This window comes from Rhizophagus irregularis, chromosome 27 (genome assembly GCF_026210795.1).
Source record: "Rhizophagus irregularis chromosome 27, complete sequence".
Taxonomy (NCBI): Eukaryota; Fungi; Glomeromycota; class Glomeromycetes; order Glomerales; family Glomeraceae; genus Rhizophagus; species Rhizophagus irregularis.
Window position 1 is genome coordinate 1,773,727 of NC_089455.1, and position 27,526 is coordinate 1,801,252.

At 25.5% G+C, this 27,526-nt stretch overlaps 6 protein-coding genes across 6 annotated transcripts; 4 read left to right on the top strand and 2 right to left on the bottom strand.

The window, feature by feature from the left end:
* Positions 1-3,785: 3,785 nt before the first annotated feature.
* On the top strand, positions 3,786-4,419 carry OCT59_018261 (uncharacterized protein; the record flags this gene model as incomplete). The annotated part of the gene is made up of 3 exons (XM_066148652.1): positions 3,786-3,798; positions 3,956-4,037; positions 4,122-4,419. The coding sequence occupies 3 exons, from the start codon at positions 3,786-3,788 to the stop codon at positions 4,417-4,419; spliced, it is 393 nt and encodes a 130-aa protein (XP_066004561.1).
* A 7,814-nt stretch (positions 4,420-12,233) lies between these two features.
* OCT59_018262 (uncharacterized protein) lies at positions 12,234-12,476 on the top strand (the record flags this gene model as incomplete). The annotated part of the gene is made up of 1 exon (XM_066148653.1): positions 12,234-12,476. One exon carries the CDS (start codon positions 12,234-12,236, stop codon positions 12,474-12,476), a length of 243 nt encoding a protein of 80 aa, XP_066004562.1.
* Positions 12,477-14,016: 1,540 nt separating this feature from the next.
* OCT59_018263 (uncharacterized protein) lies at positions 14,017-15,729 on the top strand (the record flags this gene model as incomplete). Its single annotated transcript, XM_025330563.2, has 3 exons — positions 14,017-14,868; positions 14,950-15,186; positions 15,259-15,729. The coding sequence occupies 3 exons, from the start codon at positions 14,017-14,019 to the stop codon at positions 15,727-15,729; spliced, it is 1,560 nt and encodes a 519-aa protein (XP_025173434.2).
* Positions 15,730-16,137: 408 nt separating this feature from the next.
* On the bottom strand, positions 16,138-16,817 carry OCT59_018264 (uncharacterized protein; the record flags this gene model as incomplete). The annotated part of the gene is made up of 3 exons (XM_066148658.1): positions 16,138-16,512; positions 16,593-16,733; positions 16,812-16,817. 3 exons carry the CDS (start codon positions 16,815-16,817, stop codon positions 16,138-16,140), a joined length of 522 nt encoding a protein of 173 aa, XP_066004563.1.
* A 4,615-nt stretch (positions 16,818-21,432) lies between these two features.
* Positions 21,433-22,545, top strand: OCT59_018265 (uncharacterized protein). The gene has a single exon (XM_025319584.2). It carries the CDS (start codon positions 21,653-21,655, stop codon positions 22,169-22,171), a length of 519 nt encoding a protein of 172 aa, XP_025173433.1. The 5' UTR covers positions 21,433-21,652; the 3' UTR covers positions 22,172-22,545.
* Positions 22,546-24,468: 1,923 nt separating this feature from the next.
* On the bottom strand, positions 24,469-26,049 carry OCT59_018266 (uncharacterized protein; the record flags this gene model as incomplete). Its single annotated transcript, XM_066148659.1, has 4 exons — positions 24,469-24,546; positions 24,688-25,471; positions 25,554-25,802; positions 26,042-26,049. The coding sequence occupies 4 exons, from the start codon at positions 26,047-26,049 to the stop codon at positions 24,469-24,471; spliced, it is 1,119 nt and encodes a 372-aa protein (XP_066004564.1).
* Positions 26,050-27,526: the final 1,477 nt, after the last annotated feature.

A 27,526-nucleotide genomic window follows, 5' to 3' on the forward strand; every position in this document is an offset into this window, starting at 1 on the left:
AGAAAATCTAGGATTTGAAAAATTTGAAGAAGTATTATCAGATAACGAAAGTGATGGAAAAAATCATAAAAAGAATAAAAAAAAGTATAATCTTGATAACAAAACTGTAAATCTTAGTAAAGATTTACACAAAATATTGCAATTTATTCATAAATTACCAACTTGTCTTTTAATTCGTAATTAAAAGAATTTTCTCCCAAAATGAATTGTACAGACAAGCCATTATAAATCACCTAACACAGTGTTGGCATTTGGCCACAGCCAAGAATTTTTTTGGCCGATTTGGCTGGCCAAAATGGCAAAACGGCTAATGGCCAATCCCGGCCAAATTTTGGCCAAATAACAAAATACTTTTACTTTATTAAGGCTGTATTGGCATTTGGCCGTGGCTAAAGATTTTTTTGGCCAGTTTAGCTGGCCAAACTAGTCAAACGGCCAAATGGCCAAGTGCTAACACTGACCTAACGATTCAGAATTTTCATTCTTAAAAGACTTTAAACAAATTGACAACTCTGCGAATAATTTAATTTTAACAGATATTACTTACTCAAATCATACTAGAGTTTCATTTATAGCTAATAATGAAAATAATATTAAATATGTATTACATAAATTAGTAAAAAATATTTTAAATTTTGTCGCAAAAAGTACAAAAAGTCAAATCACTAAAGATATCTTGTGACTAGTAAGATTGCCTGCCTAAACCTCTCCAAAATTCTACGATTAGTTTCTCCAAAATTTTACTATAGTTTTATTATAGTTTTAGCAAGGTTTCAGCAGTTTCGGCATTTATAATAAGTTTCGTCAGATTTCACTTTTTTCCAGAGTTTCGCTAACTTTTTAATAAAACTTTCATATAGTTTCAGCAAAGTTTCACCATTTTGGCATTTTGCCAACTTGCCAAAACTCCTAGTTTCTCCAGCAACTTTACTTGTAACGTAAAGATCTATGCTTTTATGTAGAAGTCTAAAAATCATATGTCTGCTTGCAGGCATTCTGTTTTGCAAATCTTAAACGAAATAAAGGAGAAACAATTCATTCACAAGCCAAAAAAAAAATAATAGAAGAATATCCCAATATAGATCTTGAAGATTTAGATTTAATTCTCCAGATTTTGCCAAGAATATACAGATTATTATAAGTATTTTACGGCAATTGTTTTCTTGGACGTATTTAAAGAAATCACTTTCACATTTTTCAAAAGTAAAATGAAAATTAGCGCTAATTTTGAAATTTGGCTTAATTTAATGAGAATAGGACAATTGGCTAATTACAAGAAAAGTCTAACCATGTGTAAAGAAAGAAAGAAATTTATGAAAGAAGTTAAGCTTGATATTGTTAAAGCATATTTTAGTGAAGTCGATGAAAATTTAAAGGATTTTATTGCTGATGATGACAAAATGTAGTTTTAATTCATTTATTAATTGTTTCTTTTTCTCTTTTTCATTCTTGTGAAAAAATAATAGATGTACATAAAATTTTTATTATAATACTAAAAATGCATCAAACAATTAAATAAATAAATAAAAATTTGCTAAATTTACTTTATTATATAAAATTATATATTATTTATCAAAAAGAAAATTTATTTTTTGTTTAAAAATAATATAATGTATCAGTTTGTCACAATAAACTTCATATATATAAAACCTGGTACTAGGACCCAGAAATATATATAAAAGGGTCAGGTTTGAGTTTGCATATTTTGAACTAAAAAAGTCATGAAAATCTTTCCTTTTTTAGATAATTTTTGATAATGCCAGTCAGACTTTTATTTCATATTATAGTAACCTTATTTGGCGTTATCATAATTCCAGCCCTGAAAAAATGCGTACAGCTCATAGTAAAAAATTTTTTTCATCACCTGACCCCTATATATATATTTCTGGGTCCTCTGGTACTTATTCATTATCAATAATTACATGATACCTAAGTTGTATGATGAGAACATCAGTACTAATGCAACTCGAAAAAAAATTATGATCTCTATTTCTACTAGTCGTTAGAATTCATAATTTCTATAAAAAACAATATAGCATATTGGTAAAAAGTAAATAAAGAAATGAGATTTGTTTTACCAATTCGTAATAATAGTAAGATAATAAAAAAATTCAGAAGACATTTAGATTACCCTTCATATAAATAATTTGAATTGTGCAATGTATGATTTGTATATATCTTTATTTACATAATGTTAAATTGTTCACTGTGTGCATCTGATTTTAACTGTGAATGTTCTATCACTAAATAAAGTAACATATTATTAATACTCCCTATGAATTACTTTGATAAGAAATTGTACACATTTTTATATTTTTCTAAAATTTTATAAATATCCATTATGATATTAAAAAATATAATAAAAGAATTTTAACAGGGAGAAGGGGAAAAAAAAATCTGATAAAAGAAAATGCCTGGTTCACAAAAAAAGCCAAGCTAAATTACAAGAATAAAAAAATAAATCCTTTTCAAAAAATAAAAGAAAAAGAGAAATAGTAAGTGAATACTTTATAACTGCCTAAAGTGATTATTAAGTTTTGCTCTTAATTTTTCAGATATTTTAGATAGTTTTTTTTTGTTTTTTTTTCTCTATCTTCTATTTTTTTGTTTATCTTTTTTTGGAAGGTTTATTTTAATAAGGATTTGTAAAGTATATAATTTGTATTTAGTTGTTATTTGGTTTCTAACTAAAAAATTGGTTTAGGTCAACTCTTTAAATGAAATGATTGAAAATAAAAATAAAGGTAATTATAAATTATTATTATATAAATAATATCATTAATTACTAACATAGTTTATTTAAAAATTATATAATTAAAACGGCAAAAAAATATTTGCTATTGAATTATATCATCAAAAGTTAAACCAAATAATAGAAATAAAAAATAAATTAGAAAATGATGTCAAATGTAGAAAATAATTTTGTTAATAAATAAAATTCAATTCTCCTAACTTTTCACATTTCATACAAGTAATTTGACAGTCTGCTTTTTTTTCACTTTTTTTTTGATTTTTTACATGAAAGAGTTGTAATAACAGCAGCAACTTATCGATAATTTGGAACGGGTTGAGGTCTTTTAAGAATAATATATAGAAAACTTGAAAAGGCAGAAATCACGATTAATAGGTAAACTTCATGAATGTGAACTTTTTAGCATCAATATTCTTAACTTTTTGTTTAAAATTATAGAAAGATTAAGTAGGGCTTCCAAGAAAGTACCAGAAATTTCCAACAGGCACTTGAAGCTGAAGGTCATATTAATGATCTAAATTTTCAAATACAATCTTTAAAATATCAATTAAATAATAAATAAATATTTGTATTTATAAAAATGTTAAATGTTAATTTTTCAAAATTGTGCTACTCCTTTATAGATATTTGATAAAAAAATTATTTAATTTATTATAATAATGTTGTCTTATAATTATCTTATAATTGTCCTGTAATTTCTGAAAAATCATGATAAAATTAATCAGCTTATTTATACTTTATTTGTGCTGGTATAATATAATAAACAAATTACTTTATTGAGTGTTGCTGCTTTTACTCCTGATAAAATCGGTGATTTATTTCAATAAATTTATCAATTAATTATCTAATATTTTGTATGATAATAAATATAATCTGTATGGCTTTGTATGAACATTACTGACACAATGATGTATAATACTCTCATAATACAATGTGTGGCTGTAATTATTTATAAAAATGGCTGTACTACTTATAAAATTTTTCATTTTTGATATACCATATTTTTGTTCTTATCGAATTTGTAAAATTATTAATGGTAATGAAAGGTGATTATCTACTAAAAAAACTCTTAAAAAATATCAAAAAAAGGAAAGAGAAAGTATTGAAAAAATTAATGAACCAGATACAGAAAGCGAATCAGAAAAGAAAAGCAATAGTAAATCAATTTCAAGTTGTAATGCAGCTGAAAAAAAAAATTCAAAGATGATGAACTAGATAAATCAGATATAAGTTTAGAAAGTACTAGTTTTTCATATAATGGTCATATTTCTTTAATAATTAAAAGGTATTAATTGTCTTACAAAAAGTAAATCTTACTTTTTATTAATTGTAAGTATATAAACTATTATTATTATAGTAATTACTAAAGTCATGTAAATTACAAATCAGAAGGTTATAATTATGGTAATCCAAGTTTTGATAACGAAGATTATAACAGGAATAATGATAAGCCAAGTCTTGATAACAAAGATTATGATGAAGAAGATAATAAAGGAGATATAGAAATTAAAAGTAATTGTTCAAAAACAAGTGAAATTTCGTCATATATTTCTAAAGAGAATGATGAATTGATGGATGATAATAAAAAATTTGAGAAATCTGAGATAACAAAAATGAGCAACGGTACAGTTAATATTATGTTGTTGATTGTAATTTTGATAGAATAATAAAATGATATTTATTTTATTTTATTTACAAAAGTACTTTATTCAATATCTGACATCGCATTTAACAAAATACTTAATAACTTTAATTCTAACTTGACAATCTATAAGTTGAAAAAAAATTAATAGCATAATTCCTTTTAAATCTCAAAGATATAATACTTGCAAAAACAGTTGTGTTGCATTTACATCATTATACGAAAATTTAGTCAATTGCCCTATTTGTGATGAAAATAGGTTTGATAATAATAGTAAACCTGTAAATAGAACATTTTTTTTCTCATTAAAAGAACATCTAATAATTTAATACAAAAATAAAGAAAGAGCTGAAGAATTACAATATAGAAATACTTATTTTCAAAATAAAAAAGAAAAGGAATTATATGCTGATATTTTTGATGGACTATGAGTAATTTAATTAAATAAATCATTTTTTTTTAATAACTAATATAAAAATATGATAGGTTATATTAAGACTTATTACTCAGAGGCTTTTTTAAAGATAGATAGGATATTGCACTATTTGAGATATGTGATGGATATCAGATTTTTAAACAATGGACTGATAATTGTTGAATCATCTTATTAATAAATAATAATCTTAATCCTTTTATTCATGTAAAAAAGAAAATTTATTGGTAACAATAATAATACCAGATCCTTGTTCATCAAAGAACTTTAATTCTTTTTTATATCTTCTTGTAAAAGAATTACAGGAACTCGAAGGTAAAGCTAATATTAAAATTTAATAAAATTATTTAATTTTGAAATTTTGTTTTATTAAATATTATAGAAGGAGTTCCTTGTATAGATAAATGAACAGATGAACCTTTTATTCTACATGCATATTTATTAACATAGACGGATGACATTCCAGCGTTGAGTAAAAGTTTAAATTTATCAGGATATAATTTGTATAAAGTCTATTGCTTTTGCATGTTAAAAGGAATCAGCCATCAGATTAACAAACATATATACTATTCATTCTCTGCAATTCATAATATAAGAAACTATAATAATACAATCTGTATGGAAAAATTAATTGAAGAAAAAATGAATAAAGATCAAAATTATCAATTAAACAATTGACATACCTTTTCCTATTTTCATATTCATATGTATAACTAAATTTAGTCCAGCATTTACTAAATATAAAACCAAATGTTTAATAAATCTTTTTAATTTTGTTATCACTTAGTTCTGATGATACTTTTTTTTTCACATTTTTCTGTATAGGATTAGAATATGCAATATGCCTTTTGGCTGTTTTAGCAATACATTTCTTCAGATGATCATTGCTACATTCAATAGTATTTTTACAAATAATTACTAAGGAGTCACATACAGTGCAATAAATATAAAATGAGCATCTTCCAGCTTTAAATTCTCCAGCTTTATATGATCTTTCAATCATTTGATAAATCCATTCTTGGAGAAGTATTTTGAATTATATTCAAGAAGTTTTTTAAATGGATAATGAACATGAGAACACCATATTTCTGATGTTTTACCACTATACCTATATTGCAGATTGTTTAACGCCTGTACTACTATAGGATTTAAATTAGAATAGTTAGTTTTAACCATTTTACAGGTGTAATTTATAGCAATTTATAGCAATTTATAGCAATTTCACTGATTTTATTATTGATTTATAGCTGTTTTAAAGACTTATAGAGTGATTTATAGTAAGTAAATTATAATAAAATATCAGATTCATTTTTATTCAATTGCTTGGGTGAAAAACAGATTCATATTTTTTTTGATTCAGCTAAATTATGCACAGCGCCTTCAGCTAAATTTGTATCACATGTGATCTCTAGTTCCCTACCAGTTTCACGACAATTTCAGGATAGTTTCAGGTACTGGCAAGTTTCTATAAATTACAAGATGATCGGCTAACCAGATTTGAAAAGTTTTATTAATAGCATACACAAGTTTAAAGATGTGATATGTAATTATTTTTAGAAAATTGTAAGATTGCAATTATTACAACATATATACAACACTTTTGTTGTAATTACAACACAATATTATAATTATTATATAGTATTATAATTACTACTAGTATTGTAATTATTATATAGTATTGTAATTATTTTCAATTATACAAATATATATTATAATATATTAATTATTTCTTTTTATGATGATATTTGTTCTATAAAAACCTATTTTTGTAATTTTTATTTTTCAAAAAGAAAATTTTTGAATAATCATAAGTATTGTAATATTACAACACTTTAACTTTAAAAGTAATAATAGGTTGCAACCCTTACTATTACAACACAAAGTAGTAATTATCAATTATATACTACATCTTTACACAAGTTAAAAAAAGGAGAGCTTTTCATTAATAAGCAATAATTCATTTTACAGATAAAAAAAAAGAATCAATATAAAAACTATTTATTTTTTTTTATTTCGGGTCAATAAAATCACGTAAATGTAGTATAATAAGACTTCACTTATAGTGATACTATAATCAATATTGTTTGCATTTTTGTACCTTCATCGAACTATGAAACATTGGTTTGACCATCATTCTTGATTTTGATTTTTTGTTTATTCTTATTGCAGTTTAATATGATGTAGCTCCCTTATTGACTATAACCTAGAAAGGTATATTAGGATTAATAACCTTATATAAATAATGTCTGCACAATTAATCGCCTGTTTACTCAAATTATATTCAGGACTTAATAGTACTGCAAGGCAGTACCCTACGATGTAGAACCCCTTAGAAGTTCGAACTCTCCAATTAATATCATGCGATAGATCCCTTCGAACCAGAGATCTATCACATAGGCTCTTTTCAAGAACTCTGAAAACAAAAATATAATTTCTTGTAAATGAAGACTGCTTATTATCAACCCTGTAACAAATGAGAATAAGTTCATTTTGAATACAAAACTTTTATTGCAATTTTCACGAAATATACAGTTCTTTAAACATCTCTATGATTATTTCTTCTTCTTCGATTATAACTTCAAAATTTCGTAAATAGCACCTTGCAAGTTTTTGACATTCGGTTTGATTTAGTTCTTTACACAGGATCTACAGATACTCATAATTAGAACTGAAATATGTGCCTCCTCAGAAATTAAATATATTACCTTAATGATATTTAAAAACAGATTACTAATCTTATCTGGAATTGATGCATATGGATACAGCTCACAAAACTCAGCAAAAAGCTCCACCCATAATTCGTCATCAAAATATTCACATAATCTGAGAGGACTTTGTTCTTAAAATATGAATATGTGACTTAAAATTCTGTAAAAGAGGAAAAGCTTAGTTATATCTTCATAACTTATATTACTATATGATACTTACAGTTCTACTGTAGCGCTCAAAGTAACTTCCATCAACTCACATTTTTTAACCACAACTGCATGATATTCACAACATATCTCAGTGATGTTGATGTCATTTACAACCCATTGGAAAGAGAGGAATAACAAATAAAAAAATAATTAATATTTCATTCATATCATGTCATGCATTAAAAATGTTTACTCAAATTAAATCTTTGTTCAGGTGCCATTTAGGAACACCAGAACCAGTGAGGTAATCCATAGAATAATTACGGTTTTCTACAATTATATATTCTTCACTAATATTGCAATCAGGAGTAGATGGAGTAGATGGAGAATATGGAACATATAACGAAGTTGTTGTCGTTGCAGATGGTGTAACTAAAGATATAGAAGATTAATATTAATTAGTGATACATATGGGTTGATTTGTCTACTCTGCATTAAAAAGAGTTATTGATTGATTTTCACAATTTTTGTTACTCAAAATTGTTTTGTAATACCAAAAAATCATCTGATTGATGATCACTTGACTAAATAATAAGTTAAACAAAAATTTACATTTGCGAAACTTAAATTATTAAATGTAAAAAAGCTGTGAAAAAACCTATTTCACTAATAAAAAACCCATTTCTCATATATATGGAATTTTTAACATATATTATTAAAAAGTAAGTATATTTTAATAAAATATAAAGTAAAATAAAAATTTATATAGCCTTAGTAGCTATAAATGTTTATAAAAGTATAATAAAAATATCATATAAAAGATGGTATCATAATAAATATTTTCAAACAATAAAAATAATTATTTTATTTCAGAGTTTGTATTACCATCTTTAAACGCAAATATATCAAGATTCACTGATCCTTTTTCTATAATTTTAGGTTCGTTGGAAAGCCCTTGTTCTGGACTTTATAGGCAAAAAAGAGCTCGCCGATTGAATCATTAGATCCGGAGATATTTACGTTTAAAGTTGAAGTATGAACTTTTTAACATGCTTAAATGCAAATATCATGGGATCCACTGATCCATTTTTTATAAATTTAGGCTCTTTGGAAAGCCTTTGATTTGGTCTATATGAACGAAAAAAGAGCTTGCCAATTGGATCACTGGATGAGATATTTACGTTTTAAGTTGAGATACAAATTTTTAACATATATAGTAAGTACTAAGAATTATATTAATTTAAAAGAAATATTTACCAAATTATAGTATAATAACATTAAATAAAAATTTTTTAATACTCATTTCCAATTTACTGTATATTATATAGTATTTTGTATAATAAAAATGTAATAAAATTAATATTTTAATTAAAGGTAGACAAATCAGCCTATATGATTTAGTTAATATAGAAGTTAATGATATTTTAATTTATATTTTAAATAGTTTAGTTTAGTTTAGTTTAGTTTATTAATACGTGATTAGCATGTAACTTAATACATAATTTATAATATTACAAATATTCAAGAACATTGTAGAATATTGTAAAATAATTTATAGTATCACAATAATTTAGTATTACAATAGTTTTAGTAAAACATCAAAATGTATAAAAAGGACTTTTGTCAATAACTTTTGGAAGCTCAAGAAGTCAATTTTTGATTTAATAAAAGAAATAATAAATATTAATTATTAAAAGTTATTTTGAATATGCTCATGGTATGCCTGAGAGTTAATTAATGTTATATTATTAAGTTTAAAGAGAAGCAAAGTAAAGGAAAACTATCCCAGTTTGATTATTTAATGTAAAGTTTATATAAAGAGAGAGAAGTTATCGCAGTTTGAAAGTTAAATTTGAAGTTATAAGAGAAGTTAAAAGAATGTAAAACCTAAACCAAGCATAATAGGACCTATTTCAAGTTGACAGTTTTGATTTGCAAAAAGCGTCAGATAAGTGAAAAACATTTTTTAGTAAGCAATACATTAAAAACATGATGGCTACCTTATCTTCTGAAGTAGAACAACGCCGATAACATTCATCTTTTACAATCTGATACTGTTGGAAAACCGAAGATGCTTTATAATAAGCTTCACGTTTGAACTTTTAGCTAAAAAATTTCTCAAAGACCTACCAAAAAAAGAAATTGGTTATTGGCCTCCTTTTTCTCAACTGATGAATGGAGATTTGGAGGAGTGGTTATGGTATGAGAGATTTCCTCTGCAAGCCATTTTCTTTCATTCTTGTTTATTTGTAACATAACAGGTTGGAGAGTATTATTTGACACATATTTTTCAAATCGGTTAGTGATCGTTCTTTGTAGTAAAGATCTCTCTTTTGTCATATTCAGAATATATCGAATCTAAATATATTTAGTATGGCAACATAAAGATCAGTAATAATGATTTACAATATACAAATCTGTTTGAGATAAATCTGATTTTCCAGTTTATTCTTCATCAGATTAATTCAAAAAATTAGTAAATATTGTCAAAACAGAAACCATTAAATTCTGAAATTAACCTACTTGACTCATCATGGCTTCTTTTTCGAACAACAACTTTTCTGAATGAACATTTTACTTCTTATCTTGCAGATCCCAAAAATAATTTATTTTTTTTGACTTTTTATCATTCTTATACAACAGAAACAGTGATGATTAGTTCCGTCTTGCATGAAAAAAAAATCATAACTAGCCTAAATCAACGACAAGTACGCAATCTTTTTCCTACAAGTACACAACCCGCAAAGTAGTTGTTGAAGCATTGCATTGTACATTAACACTCTGTGCTCACCAACAAGTATGCAACCTTTCCTAATACCAGTACGCAACCAGCAAGGTAGTTAGTGACGCTTACAAATGCAAGCATTGTGCTATACACTGACACACATTATGGTGTACTTACTAACAAGTACACAACCTTTCTCAGTACCAGTATGCAACCAGCAAGGTAGTTGGTGATGGTGCAGAACAACTCAAGTTAACAACCTCAAATAAATTGAATAAATTTTGCCTTAAAATTTTGATTCCATGTTAGCAACTTTTGCCCAATTTCAGACGTTTCAGTATGGTAGTATTTACTGATAATATTTATTTCACATTTGTATCTAAAATGCTTTTCTTCTTCGCTTTTCAAATTGCCCTCCTTTAAACGGAACTCTAAGAAACTTTTAAGTGAAGGTTTTTCCATGCTCTTCTAAAAGGCTATATATTTTTTTCAAACATGTTATATTATAAAAGCATTTATATAGAAATTACCATTACATTTTGCCTTACCATGATACTTAAGAGCGCTTAAACATTTAGATAGCAAGCGTATTTTACGAAAATAATATAAAGCAAAGTATGATAATCAATTTAGTTTAGTCCACACCATACACGTGACTGTCGTATTCAGAGTAATCATCACGTGATTAATACAGTTGCAGTTTAGGATAAGAACTATATCAATCATTTATTAATATCATGTGATGCTGAAATCAAATAAAAAAAAAAGTTAATTGCAAAAAAATTAATATTTCATAAACTACCTAACAAATTTTATTAAATTTATATTCAAAAAGAAGATAGATAACCACTCCAATAATTTGATTTTTTTTTTTATTATACAGGTCTTAAGAAAATAGATAAAATAAAAATTTTTGCTGCAAATTACTATACAAAATAAAAGAAATAAGAAAAACTTTTTTAGAAAATTTTTCATTTTTTTTAAATTAATATATAAAAATCTATTATACAATTATTTACTAATTATTTCTAAAAAGAAATAATGTAATTTTTAATGAAAAAAATTTTTTTTAAAAAATAAAACTTAATATATTATAATTTATAAATAATTTTACTTGCTTTATAAATTTATTTAAGGGAAAAATAATACGAACTCTTTCTGATGATCATTATATCCATTTTTTTAGCAGAAAAATATTTTTATTTTTTATCATTTTATAGCTTAAAAAATGTTTCACTAGAAGAAATACCTAATATTATTGACCTTAAACAGGTCAACAAACGTAATATTAATGGAAAGAGCTTTCTTGAAACTTTACATATTGCTCTTCAGAAGGTGAAACTTACTTGTCTGACCACTATTTAACAATATATAAAGCATATTTTACTTACTGAATAATACAACAATACTGAAACCTTGTAAAAAACTACAAGCCAATACTTAAAAAACTTGGTATTAAGAACAACATACAACTCACCTACTTGTTGTTTACTCTTGCCGCTTTTGCTGATGAGTATAAAACCTCTATGAAGAATTACATAGGCAAAACAATCCAAGAACAAGTGGTGCAATTCGAGTTAACAGAACTAACTAATGATATGCTAGTATCAATACAAATATAGCCGATAGAAACTGAAATTTTTGAAAATATCGAACATTAACCAATAGATGTAGAATATGATGATCAAAATACTGAACACCAATCAGAGAACGTAATAGCAGAATCTTCAACAAAGAATTCTTAAAAGAATTCCACAAAACTGAACGCCAAAGCCATACCTTATATTCCAAAAGAAAAAGGATGCACTATCACGTTTGCAGAAATGGCTTCCAGGAATCTAGATGTAGGCAGTAATCATAATACCTTTCTGACTTCATTCAGTAATAGGCAAAAGAATAATGTGACCAAGCATACAACATCTGAGAAGAAGCAACAACACGCTTCTTTCAAAGAAATACAATCAGTAATGACCGAATATACTCCAGTACTTAAGGATAATATTCAGGAATTACTTTATATGATATCCCTCCACCTGGGCTCAACTCGAAATTCTTCAACATCTTGAGAAATAGGTCATGTGATCGCTTTCAAAACTAATAAATATCAGAAGAAATATTTAACAATTACTGTATCAATTGACTTTAATGAGTGAGCTATGAATCTATGGAATCAAGGAGTTTGGACTGCTTCCTTAGGAGGATTTTCTATTCAATGATATCCTGCATTCCTGCTAACTGGAATCTTCAACAAAGAAAGAAAAGAGAATGATTTCAGGCTGTAGTAAAAAATTTACCTAGAATTATCACTACTTCAATGCTATATCTTTACCTTTCCCAATTACTTATATTCCATTTGGGATGCAAAGCTTTCAAGGTGGTTCAGAAGAAAAATATCTGCAAGTTCATCACGTATTACGAATTGGACAGATTTGGATAAAATCATGAATACCAAGTTGAATTTGCAAAATATGAAGGTGTTTGGATTAGATACTTTTTGCCTCAACTATCTAAAGGTCACAATCAATCACCAAAAAGTAGTTGAAATCAGAAGCAGAACCAAGACTCAGCTAACAAGGTTAGATCAAATACTACAAATAACAAGCATAAGGAAAGCAAACCTTCTAAAAAGAAACACAATTCTACTACTCTCAAGAATTTGAAGAAAAGTTTGAATGGTAGTAAAACTGAAAAACTTACATTGTTAGCAAAAATCAGATCGTTACTAAAAAGGCTAAAGAACTAATAGGATGACTGCTCACTTTTGGTGACTATACTAGTAGATAGAATGTAAAAGACACTATAAGGAACTTTGTATTTATAGAATACTAATATTTTCTTTTAGTTTACTCTTTTTTAATTTTTTTTTTTTACCCTGACTTTTCTGTTATTGCTCCTTTTATTTCTATTTTATTCGAGTTTGGATTTCATCTGCAGTAGCAGTGAGTCTCTAGAGGCATTCATAGAATTGACTAAGAGGAGGGAATCCCTTTAAGGAAGGACGTCTTTAAGGTATACTTACTTCCCTAGCCTAAGTCCTTCACTGACAGTATACAGTGAAGATTTTAAGAGATTTAATTGGTTAATTTGTTATAGTAAAGGGAAATTTATTATAGTTGTCTGAAAAATTCACTATATCAAAGGTTTGCTATATCAAGGTTTGACTGTACACATGATTATTCCATCATGAGTTAGCAGGTAGTTTAGTTCTTAGTGTTCTAATTTGTTCTATGTATATTGTATTAAAACTTGTCTCTCATAAATCTTAATAAAGAATTATTTGCGCTGTAGCAAAAAAAAAAAAATTTTAAGAAAGGTCATAAATACCATTTTTGATAATTTTGACAATTTATAATTTGAAAAATAAGGAATATTGAATTTCACCTAAGGAAATAAAAATAGTTATATTAAATATTAAAAATCATATATTAGGTTTATATTATCGCTGTTTTCAATTTAGTGCGATCAGCCAATTTTTCAGCTGCATGATGCTAAGGAAATCGGTTTTCACATTTCACGTGATGATCAACATTGATAGCCAATAAAATTTGGAATTTCATAAATTAGATAATCTAGTTTCGCGCTTTGCAATTTTTTGACACGAAAAAAATGGTAAAAGAAAAGAAAAAAAAGTATAAAATTGGAACGTGTTTTGGATGTCAAAAATATTTATATTGCGGAATAAACTTAGAAAAGGATATATGTAAATGTAAAAAAACAGTTAAACCAACTAGAACAAATAGAACAGTTCAAGTTAAAACTGCATATCCAAGAATGTTTAACCCTACTTCTTCTAATCATAAACAATTTAACTTTATCAAAAGTAAAAATGAATGCTTTCAATACGGATATGATTTTAAAAAAAACATTCAATTATCATTTTGCTCAACATGCAATAGTTCTTATCAACGTTTGTCTTCTAAAAATTCTAACTCTTCTAATAAATCAAATTTAACAGAAGGAACAGAAAATACAGAAGAAAAAGAAACAGGAGGAACGAAAGGAACTGATATTGCAAAAATAATTGATCTTGAAGCTACCTCTTCCGAAATTTCTACAACAATAATTCAAAGTGAATCTAAATATAATAATTCAGAAACTGAAAATGAGAGTGATGCTGAATTAGAATTGGAAGTTAATTACAAACTTGTTATCAAACAAGCAGATGGTACCGTTCTTCCAGCCAAGAACTATTCAGTTACAATCTCTGAGTTGGATGAGTTTTTATTTGCAATTCAAAATAACATCACGGCTCTTCTTAAAGATAAAGAAATTAATGCTAATGATTATAATGTTTCTTTCAAATCAGAAAAAGCTCAAGGAGCGGGTACTCTATTAGTAGATGTATGTGATTTTGAGAATTTTAAATCAGAATATATTAAACTTGCTGCTGCAAAGAAGGTTGTGCTTATTCTTATTACCATGAAAAAAAAGGAAAAGCTAGTTAAACGAAAAAAGAAGGTAAATTTTTATTTGTTATAATTAATTTTTTTCTAAATATAATAAAAAATTTACATATCATTTATATGGAATTTTAATTAGGAATCTAATTCAGATAACGAAGAAGCAATTTGTGATGAATCAATTCCAAAGACCAATAACAATAATAAAGTTCCAAAAATATCAGATATCTTCATACTTGATCAAAGAATTGCAAAAAATGTTACAGAGTTACGAAAAGAAACTTGGTGTCCTATGCATAACAGACATTGCCTAAAAGATTGTGAATCTCATACTGAAATAAGTAATATGATGTTTTCAACATGGGCTACGGAAATGGTTGGTTATTTAATTTATAATATTGATTATTAAAATTGTTTAATTAACGCGTGATTTTTTAAAATATTTTAGCTTAATGGTCTTGCAACGGTTAAAGAACCACCAACACATCCTTCATTTGCATATACACACCCACCAAAAAATAGATCTCAATCCATTATACCACAATTTTCTAATAATATACAAGATTCAATTAATCCTTTTTTTTCTAATATTTTACAAGCATTAGTCACTCCACATTTTTTCCAACCACCGCAATCACAACAATCATTCCAACAACCACCATTACAACCATCATTTCAACAGACATCATCACATCCATCATCTCAACAAACTATACCTTCAATGGCCGAATTTTTACATCAAATAGATGAGATAGAAAAAACGGAAGATTATTATTTTAAATTTTTAGAGGGATTCGAAAAACAAAGAATTAAAGTTAAACATTTAAATAAATTGAATGATGCACAATTCGAAGCTTGTGGAGTAATTGCAATTGGAGATGTTGAAACTATTAGTGAAGCTGCTCAAAATTATAAATAAATAAAATTTTGAAACTCTTAAATTGTCTTAGTAATAAATTGAAATTTTATTTTATTGTTTTTATTCTATTTTTTTTCGTTATAAAAATTTTTTAGTTCTATTTTAAAAATATCCGCTTCCTCTAAAATAACCTCTTGCCATTTGAGATGTAATTTGAGAACAAGCTATAAGTAAAGGATAAATAGGATTATAACTAACTTCCACAAAATATCTATTTCTTTGTAAAAATTGTTTAATTGTAGAAAAAGCAGTTTCTATGGGATTAAGATCGGGTGAATAAGGAGGCAAAAATTCAACTTATACTCCAAATGCACTCAAATAATCAAGAAGGTCTTGATCATGGTGTATTTTAGCGTTATCAAGAACTAAAATGCTATTTGTACTTGGAAAGAGGTTCATTTGTGGCAACTATAATATAATGTTTGATAATTTAGTTATTAATACAAATAATAAATTTTTTAATAATATATAAATAGCACTTACTACTTGTGAAATTACAAATTCCTTAAACTTTTGTTTTGTACAACTTCCTTCTATGATGTCTACAGCAATTATACTTCGTTCTGTTAATGCAGGTAAAAGAGTATATCTTTTGCCTCGAACAAAAACCACTTTTTTTAATCGCTTCGAATTTACTCTTGAATAACCATATAAACGCGTTGAAGTACGCTCATCTTTTGATGATTCATCCATAAATACCAATTGATCAATTCTATAACGGCCTATAGATGCAATAAATGCACTTCTCAACAATTCATTTCTTTCAGCAGCAGCTTTCTGCAACTAAAGTAATTATAAATTGATAAATTAATTAGTATTATTATAAAATTATTATAATGTTTCTATAAAATCAAAAAATTTACTTTTTTGCGAGTAATACCACAATAAGCTAATGATCTCCATAAAGTTGGAACAGAGACACGTTTTTCTGTTCGTACTTGCATTACTTCTATATATTTATCAAGATAATAATCAACATTTTCACTAACAATTTCACGCAATATCTAATATATAATTGTATAATGAGTATACAACATATTCTTATACAAACAGTTCAGTTTACTATTTCTAATTATACTTACATTCATATCACTTCTATTGAAAACTTTTTTCTTTCCTGGTAGACGTCTCCATGGGTTTACAACACAACCCCACTTTGCATATATATTTATTACTTTATTCACTAATGTTTCTCCAATATAAAGTAGTTTTGCAATTTGTTTTCTTGAGTATCCATCATTATATAAGAGTATTATACGCCATTTGAGATCCTCAGCTAAAGTTTTGGCCATAAAAACTTCGCAAAAAGAGAAAAAAGAAAATTAGAAGGAAATCTTCAAAAAAACGCGTAACTTTATTGTTTGAAAACCAGCTCTTACTTAGTAAATACCATACCTGAAAATTTGTAGGTGTCTAGTTTATTGTAAAATGTTTATGAAATTGTGAGGAAATTGGAGGAAATCAGACATAACGAAAAAGTTTTATTAGAAGCGTTTAAAAAAAAATGGTGGAAATCGGAGAAATCAAATCTGATTATCATATGGTTACACGGTCAGGCTGATCGCACTAAATTGAAAACAGCGATAAATATTTAATATATTAGTTATAATAGATTTTTAGTTAAAATTACTTTTTTTTGCTAAAATTCTTTTTTATAAATATTTTAACATTCAGTAATTCAATTTTGATGAATTTTTTTAAATTATAAAGTTCAATAAGAGGTATAAAATAAAAAAAAGTTTATCAAAATTGAACTAGAAAATTGTATAACTCTAATTTTTAACTTTTTTTAATTTGATAAATGTATGGCTTATAACTTGTTTTAAAAATATTTAGGGTTTTGTATTAAGCAATATTTTAAATTATTTGAAACTAGATAAATTACTAATACTACCTAAAGGTAGTTTGTTATATTGGGAAAATTTTAATCATTAATCTCATACTAGTCTCATACTTTTGCAAAACCTGAATCAACTAATTAAATCAATATAACAGTTATATTATTTAGCATAAAGTGCTAAATAACTATTATATATATTAATATATCTTTATTCTAGTATTTAAATGAATAGCAAAATATTAGAAAAAGAAAAAGCTTATTAATAAATACAGTAATTCTATATAAGCATAATAATATCCATAAAATATAAGCATAGTATATTAGATATATATTATATACTTTATTACAAATACAGCTAAAAAATAGTTTTGAAAATTGAAACTTAATTAGAATTTTAAAATGAAAGTGAAATTTTTATAATTAATATTCAAATTTATTCATATAGATAAATGCTTACAATTTAGTTCATTTTTTATCTATAAGCGACTCTCTATAAATGCATTTCCATGTGCACACTTTCGCTCACCAAGTTAATATTATTTACTCTTTATAAATTATAAATACACACCCTCTTTAAATGCATGATTTATTATGGAGATTCGTAGTTGACTATAGTCATTATGGACGCGTATTATAATAATATGCGTGCATAATGTACACTCGAGTACTCGACTATATTTCAAATATTAATGGTGACGATAAATCAATAGAAAATTTTTCCTATGAACACGCGACTAATTCAAATACCAATATTGATGATATTACTATAAATAAAAAAAGTTGTAAGATTATGATAAACATATCGTACATACCAAAATTATCTATAATTGAGAATAAAATTTCTTAAACCTTTCATTTGCATGGTTTAATTCTCTACTAGTATCTAGTGCTTTCGACCCAGATTGATCTGTTAATTAGCATCACAACATTTTTCTATTATTTTTGTCAACTATAATTTTTGTCAGATTTAAAAAAATCAATCATCTACAAATTTTACTAATTTTGGCCAAACTTATAGCTCCAACTCAAATAAACCGATGCCAAACCGTAGTAAACCCGGATTGATCTGTTAAAAAACCCATCCGGGTCGAAGCACTACTAGTATCACTTGAAACATTTCACAGAATTCCTATTCCTTTTACACACAACTTGGACTTTTACTAAGATTATGGTTTGTTTTAGTGCAGGTTGAGATAAGCTTTTAAAGTAATCCTCAAATAGAATCAAATACTAATATATTTAATGTGATATTACCACTAACAATAGTATCTAGAAAAAATTTTAAACCAATTCCCATTTGTTTCTTCCCGTCGGTAGTTTTGCACAGGATGACAAAATTTCGAACTCGTTTGTTTTCATATTTATGATAAAATATTGCGCCAGATTTTGGCTGTGTGCCGATGCACGTGTCAAAAACTAATATCCGGTTAAATTCATGTGAAAATGTAATAAGCCATAGTACTTATGTTCACACGCTAGATAAAATAGACAAAAAAGAACCGTTCCCTTTTATTCAAAATTATCAAATACCTTTACTGAATGATCCGAAATTTAGCGCAAGCCTCGCGGCTAACTTAACAGTATATATATTAAAACCGTTTTCGTTTTAATACTAGACTTTTGTTAGTTTTTCCGCTTTAATAATTTTTTTTTTGTTTTTATCGTTTTTCATGAGTAATCTTGAAGACCCGTGAAACAAACCTATAGAATAAACATCAAAACATATTATTTTATTAGACGGTTATTCCCCATCAGTATAGAAAATAGATTTTAAAAGATATTTCAAATTTAGGAAGTATTAAATATTCAAAGAAATACATAATTAGAAAATACATAATCTTTATTTATTACCTTATGTTTGATTCAATATTTGGATTGTCGAAATCAAATGGATGACAATAAGGCTGAGCAGCTCACAACTTGTTTCATTTATCGATTAATACAATATTAAAATTAACAAAGGCTTATTTATATAAGGAAGTATTTTGAAAATTGCTTACCCATTTAAAGTGAAAATTTCAGAAATCTTATTAAATTCGATTATCAGATTAAAATGAATAAAAAAGTAAGAGAAGTGAATATGTTTATTTTTGTGACACAAAATTCTTTATTGTTAGTTACTTTTAGAAATTTTAAATCGCAACATACCTGAGATACCAGACACATAGCTAGTAAATTTTAATAAATTAAACGCGTCTATAAGAACGCGTTACGCGAAGATTTAGTATTAAGAACAACATTACGCACATTACGCACAGCCATAAAATCATAAAAATCATTGTTTCAGAGACGTATCAGCCAAACATGAAACAACTTAATTAGGAAATGTATCAAATTTGTGCCACATTAAAAAATTGTAAGAAAAAGGAAAAAAAAAAATATATCGGAAGTAATCTCCGAAAAAATTGTTTAAAAATATCATTAATGCATTAAGCGCATAGTTAAATAATTTGATAAGCTTATGAAATCAGGATTAACAAATGAAATTATAGCTTTTTGTTTACGCATGAATTGTAAAGGATACAACCTATGGCGCAGTAAGTTAAAAACAACTTTCTCTTTTTTTTTTTTTGAAAGGGGAAGGGTTAAAAATATTCAAACCTTCCAAGAAGAAAATTCTTGGGATTACAGATTATGACAATGACATCAAATTTATATCAATTAAAAGAAAAGAATAAAAAAATTTTATAGTTTTACCTTTAACTTCAATGATTTACAATAATTTTCCTATTAAGGCTTGGCACAAAGAGAAATGAGCCAAATAATAAGACAAGCTCTACGGATATTTTTCATTTAAGTAATAAATCTAACCAAAAAGAAGTTAAAATTATTATTCGTATAATGAACTTAAGTGGCAAAAGTTGTTATTTTTAATTAACAAAATAGTAACCCGGATCTTAGAATTACCGGCAATACTCGGAGATAACGGAAATGGGAATCTATAGTTATATTTAGTATCCGGTTAAATTATGTATCAATTTTTATTCCAGATTTGAATTTTTTTTTTCTATTTTTTTTTTAAAAAAAAAAAAATCTTTAAATATAGATTATAATATACTTAACTCCGACATATACGTGTTTTGACAATTTTCGCCAAGAATAATGAAAAACACGCTACCTGCAGCGATGAATAATCCCTCTTTTGTATAGGCGTACAATGCATTTTTATGCATTTTTTTTTTTCAATCCGCAGCAAACAATGATAATTCGAGTGTATTTTAAGGTAAAACTATTATTTATTTATTTAATGTCAATATATATTTAGATTACATTTACACAATCATAAATAAAATAAAAAAAGTTTTTGGTTTATTTTAAAATTAGAAGTCCCACATTTTAAAATAATTTAACCAATTTGAATCCTGATTCAAAACTGGAACAATTACGTTATAATAAGGCTTTTTTGTTCTTGATGATCTAAGATTATTAAAGAATGATCCGTCTTTGAATTGAAATGTTCTTTATATAGAAATAACCGGTCCCTTGATGATCAAATCACGTGGAATTACCCATGGAGATTCGTTATGATATGATATTAAAAAGGTATGATTTTATTAATTTATATTGTAATAATCAATAGACACTTCTTAATAAATAAATTACATACAAAGGGATTGATGTCTCAAAAGTTGTCTCAGGGGAAAATAAATAGCTAAATATAAACAAAGACAATATAAAAATAAAAAATAAAATAATATAAATAATTACCAAAACTTACAAAAAGTGGGCGCGCATATCGTTGCATTTTGCATAATAAACAGGTGTAATATATTACATTACACAGTTACGTTTTTGATGTGAAACGGAATCAATGTATTTTTTTTTTATGTGTATAAAAATACTTGAAATTTGGTAATTACTTTGAAAAAAAATTTTTTTTTTCCTGCTCATCGTTTTTTTTCTCTTTTATATTTAAAATATATATTTACATATATAAAATATATCTATTTATCGGAACTCATTTTTCTTAACGACACTTGCTAACGTCATAAAAAAAAGAAAAAGAGAAATTTGATATTTATTTCGGAAACCAAAAAAAAAACAACCACAATATATACATATATATATATTAAAAAATAAAATATGGCACGAAATTTCATAATTTCGTTTTTGGTTTTACTCTTTATTATAACATTCACAAATTCAATCCCACTGGATGAAAGGTCGATATCTCACAGGGGAGAATCATCAATAGTTAAGCGACAAGATAGTCCACCATATTATGTATTACATGCTTTTTTCGAACCAGAATTTGATCCTTTTGGTGAGGTTGGCGAATATGTAACAGGAACATTTACTTTTACTCTAATGAATGACGGTGGAATTAGAGTGATTGGTCAATGTAATACTGGTTTTACTGATCCAGATCCAAGCGTTTACTCTATTATAATTGTAAGAAGACCTGTGTGTCCTACATATATTTCACATTTGGACTTGACACCATTTTTACAATATTATATTAATGTTCCTGGAACTTCTGGTTTTCAACATGATTTTTATAATACCTTCACTTTAGAAGAAATTCATCATATGTTTGTAGTAGTTAAAATGGGTGCTACTCCAATAGGTGCTGCCTACATTCAAGCTGTTGGGGAGGATTAGTGTTTAATAATATAAGTAAATATTAATAAGAATTAAGGGAGAATTATGTTTAAGAGGGGGTGCGTTAAAGTATTTTAATCATTTCGCTTTACCCTAATTATTTTAAAATATATTAAACTAGTTTTTCTTCGATAATTCTTTTATATGAAAAAATATATATTATTTTTTCTTTTTTAACTTATTTTTTTTCGATTTACCATAGTTTGTAAATAAAGGATTGAGCATAAAAAATAAAAACAAAATTAATATAATTTAGATGCTCATTAAATTTTTGTAACAATAAATAATACATTTTAATTTTCTCAACTGACGAATAAAAAAACTTATTCATTCAATGAGCTAAGGCGCAGGACTATACCGCTCTAATTAACTAAGTAACTGGTTCCGATTTTAAAAGATGCAGATACTCTAAATTTAATTAATTGTAATAATTCATCTATCTTATCGATACCCTATCGTGAGTTCGAATCAGATTTTTATTGGGCGAAATTGATTGGGCCTTATCTATCATTTATAGAAAAGAAGTTAATAAAACATTAAATAAATGTATTACATTTCATAACATAATCCTGTATATTTAATTTTTTTGCTATAAACCATGTTTTCATCCTTCAGTAATTATAGTAATTATTCAAACAGAAAAAAAAATCATACTCATTTAAGTTTCTGAAATTTAAGCCAAACGAGAGCATTAGTACCGAAGCCACAAAAGTATATAATTTGGGCTAAGATCACGTGGTAACGCCGATTCTAGCCAATAATTTTTTATATAATTTTATGACTTTTACTGAATTTCAGCATAAACTAGATGCTATTTTTATGTAGTTTTTTCTTAATCACATATATTTTTTTATTCTGTTGATAAGAGAATGAATATTAAAGAATAAAGGATGAACCTATTAATTTAGATTATTATTTAAATTGGAATGTAAAAATTTAAATTGAATTTGAATAGTTTTTTTTAAAATAAAATCAGATTACTAGTTATAAAAGTATGTTAATTTTACTTGTAAATATTATACTTAAAACTACAGAATTAAAATGTAAATAGGTTTAATATTGTTAATTAATAACTTTATTTCAGTTAAATAAAATTACTTTTAAGTTTTAAATTTATAAAAAAAATTTTATTATTAAATTTTAAAAGTAAAAAAATTTCTTAATATTTAATTTTTTAAATTATAATTAAATCTATTAAAATCTTGTATAAGGCTAATTTTAATCCAAAATAATTTAATCTGAATAATTTTATTTACTAATAAATTTTATATAATTTCATCCAAATTTTTAAAAAACAAATGTAAATTATGATCACAATCAAAAATATAAAAAATATTGTCTGTAGTTATTATACTTTATAATGTTCAAATAAATAAAAAATATATATAAAGTGAATTTGTTATAATAATATTTTTAGTTATATAAACTTAACATTTACTTATAATTTAAACTAATTATAAAAAATTTCTTTTTTTATCCAGTTGGTTATAAGATATTCTATAAATTTTAATGTTAAATTTAATATTTATATAAAAAACATATTGTAAAACTTTTTTTTAATATTAAAAGTTCCTAAAATAAATAATAACAAATATTTTTTTTTTTGTAAACTTTTTAAAAGAAATTATTAATGTAAAATATAAATTGATTATTTAATTATTTAATTTAAAGGATAAATAAGTAAAACTCTAAAATTTTATACTGATTTTTTAAAATTAAAAACTACTTTTTTTATTTAAAATTTATTTAAAAGTGAAATATAAAAGTAATTTTTAAAATAGGAATTGGTTTAATATTTTAATTAAGAAAATTTCTAATTTTAATTAAAAGAAAAATTTCTTTTATGATAAAAAAGAGGTAACAAATAGGATTTTTAATAACAAAAAATTTCTAAATTTTCAGATTTATTAACAAAAATAAAGACTATAGGGATATAATACATTATAATAAATAAACCTAATCTCTTAATTTAACTTTAACTTAATTTTAATCTTAATTTTAATACTAACTCTAATAAATATTAGAAAAAAGAATTTTCTTTCCAATTAAAATAATATTAGAATAATTTATAAATAAAAATAAATCCTTAATAATAAAAAAAATTTTTATAAATTTTTATAAATTTTATTAAAAAAAATATTTAAAAATTTAATTTAATAATCTACTATAGGTCAGGTCGAAAAAGATTTGTACACTGAAACAGAGGACCGAAAAAAAAATTTTTTATTATGTAAATTTTTTTTATTTATTTAATTATATCAATAACATGTTGGGAAAATCAAAATATGAATATTAGATTAAATAACGCAATCTTCATCAGAATTATCATATTCGTCAAAATCTTCATCCATTAATTGCGCATTATCGTCAAATTCCTAAGTATTCCTTAGCATTTTTAAGTGCTCTTCTCCAGAACCCAATGATTACCTGTGATGTAATTTTTTTTTTAAAAGCATTTAAAAGTGTATTTCGAACAGATAAAAAGTTTGGATGTGGGCCTGAATGTGCAACTTCACCCTCATAACTGACCAAATACCTTCAATTGGCTGAAGTTCGCAATGATATGGAGGGGTAAATGAAACTTCATGTTCATACTGTTTTGCAATTTTAACACAAGCAAATGTCACCTTTTCTTTGTTCATTTGAACCAGCTCCAAAAGTTCTGGTCTTCTTAATTCATCAGAAAAAACAATATTGTGAGCATTTAGCCAATCAATTATTTCCTGCTTTTTTGTATTTGAAGTTGGAATATTTTCAACCCGCCGTTTATGATAACTTGCTCCATCCATATGAATATTTACAGGTCCATATTTTTCATAAAGTGCTTTACAAAAAGTTGAAAAAAGGTCTTCAAAAATTTCTGCATTAAAATTTCCATGATAATCTACTTGATTTAGCATAATATTCGTATTCGACAACATCGGGAATGTTATCCCATTCATCAGCATTGTTTCTTTTTCGTCCCCGGTTTCCAGGAGGTTTAATTGTTGGGTCCCAAATGTGAACGAGTTGGGAACAAGTTCACCATGTAGTTTGTTGGAAGATCCATTTCGGAATACAATAATTGCTCCAAAAATTACTACTAATGGACCATGTCCAGGTGCTAAAACAACACCTTGATGGGGAACCCATGTATTGCGTGAAGTATGATGTAAATGACAGTAAGACTCATCAAGAAAGACTTCTGGACGATGTGGAACATCATTTTTTCCTTCTAAATTAGCAAAACGAAATCGAAGATAATGGCAACGGTATGCAACATTATTTGGTGACTCATGGAGAATGTTTCTACGTTCTCCCCTGGCCAAAATAATAACCCAAGCGATGTAATACTCGAAGAAGCTTCCATTTAGAAAAATTATATCCTTGTTCTAGAAGATACTGTCGTAGGATAACTGTGGAAAGTTGCTCAGCCTTTTTGTTGGCATCCAAAATTTTTGTACGCAAAAGTTCTGAAACATTTTCATCGGGTTGAAATTTAGGTCTTCCGAGGACTTTATGTGGTGTAAAAGTATCATCACTGCGGTTGTACCAGTCCGACACCACACTTCCAACTGTACCCTCAGCTACACCCAATATCTCAGCAATATGCTTGTGTAATGTTAGCTTATGATGATCATTACTTGTAGAGCTATCCCCCAAAGATAGTTGTGAATGTTAATTATCATTGATTTTTCGTTATCTGTTAATGGTGCACCATTTCGTTTCAGGAAATGAGAATACATGGTATGGAAAAAAATTTTTGAGAGAATGTGTGTTTGGATATGTTCTAACAAATTCTTGAATATCAGCCCACCTTATTTAAGTCGTACGATATTTTTATTGGCGTAAATCCATCCCTTTTTTGGTGAGGTACAAATCTTTTCGCACCGGACCATATATAATAATTGTTTTCCTGTGTGACAGTCACGTTTAGATTACATATTTATATCTGTATTCCCGTAACGTTTAGATTACAATTTATACCTGTGTATCCGTAATGTTTAGACTACGAATTTATACCTGTGCACCTGAAAGACTGTATAAAATCACGTATAACATTTAACCGTCGTACCGATCACGTGTATGTTTATCTGACGTTGCAGAGCAACGGGTTCAACGGCTAGTTTATAATATAATATTATTAATTGCTTAATTTTTTTTTAAAAGAATTTAATAAAAAAATTATAATTAAATCATTACTATTTAATTAATAAGTTTTATTAAATAAATTAAATAAATAATAATATAAATTATTTTATTATTATAAAATTTAATAAGTAAATTTAATCCAATAAATTAATAAATTATTAGTAATAATTTAATTCTTATAAGGGCAGTGACAGATATTACCTAATATTCTAGGGGGAGGAGGGTAATTGAAAATCTTAGGTTACATATATACTATATAAGGAAATTACATATATAATATATCTTACCTGGAGGAGAAGAAGTAAGCTCTTATAATAAACTGATATTAGGTAATATCTGTCATTGCCCTAATTACTTTGCAATATTTATTTAATTTTTTATTTAATTAATAATTTAAATTAATTATGAATTTACATTTTACTACTTAATAATATTTATATTATTTATACTTATAATAGTTAATAAGTATATCTAATTGTAATATTTTAACTAATAATAATTTAATTTTTATAATTTAAATTTAAAAACTAAATATAATTTAATTATCATAATAAAAATTATTTAAAAATATCTTATCTAATATTTGAATTAATAGGAAATTTATTATTGAAATCTTGCATTTTTACATAGAAAAGTTAAAATATAAAATTTTAGTAACTTTAAATTTTACAAACAATTTAATTAAGATTAATGTTATTAATTATTATTTTTAAAATTTATATATTATATTACATAATAAGACAATTTAATTAAAAGGAAGTATTAACCTTTTTGGTAATAATTTGTATAATTAGTATTATTGAATTTTTTTGGTTGAGTAATAATATGTCTTTTAATAATAATATTATTTTAATAAATATAAAATGTTAACTGTTTAAAGATAATATAGACCAGTTATAGACCTATATATATATATAAACAAATTAAATATTTAAATTATATTTTATCAATATAATAAATGATTAATAAATATTAGTATATAAATATTATAAAAGTGAATTTATTTATCGCACCCTGCGTTACAAAGTATCCTTCCTTTTTTGTAAATTATTTATATTGATCTTTAGTTTATATGCCACACCCCCCTTAAAATGGCAAATGATAAACATAAAAATATATATAAATTTGTAATGCAGGGTGCGGTGAATACATTATTTCATATTATAATTATAAATTATCTATTTATTATATTAAATAATTTATAAAGAAAAAAAAATAATAATA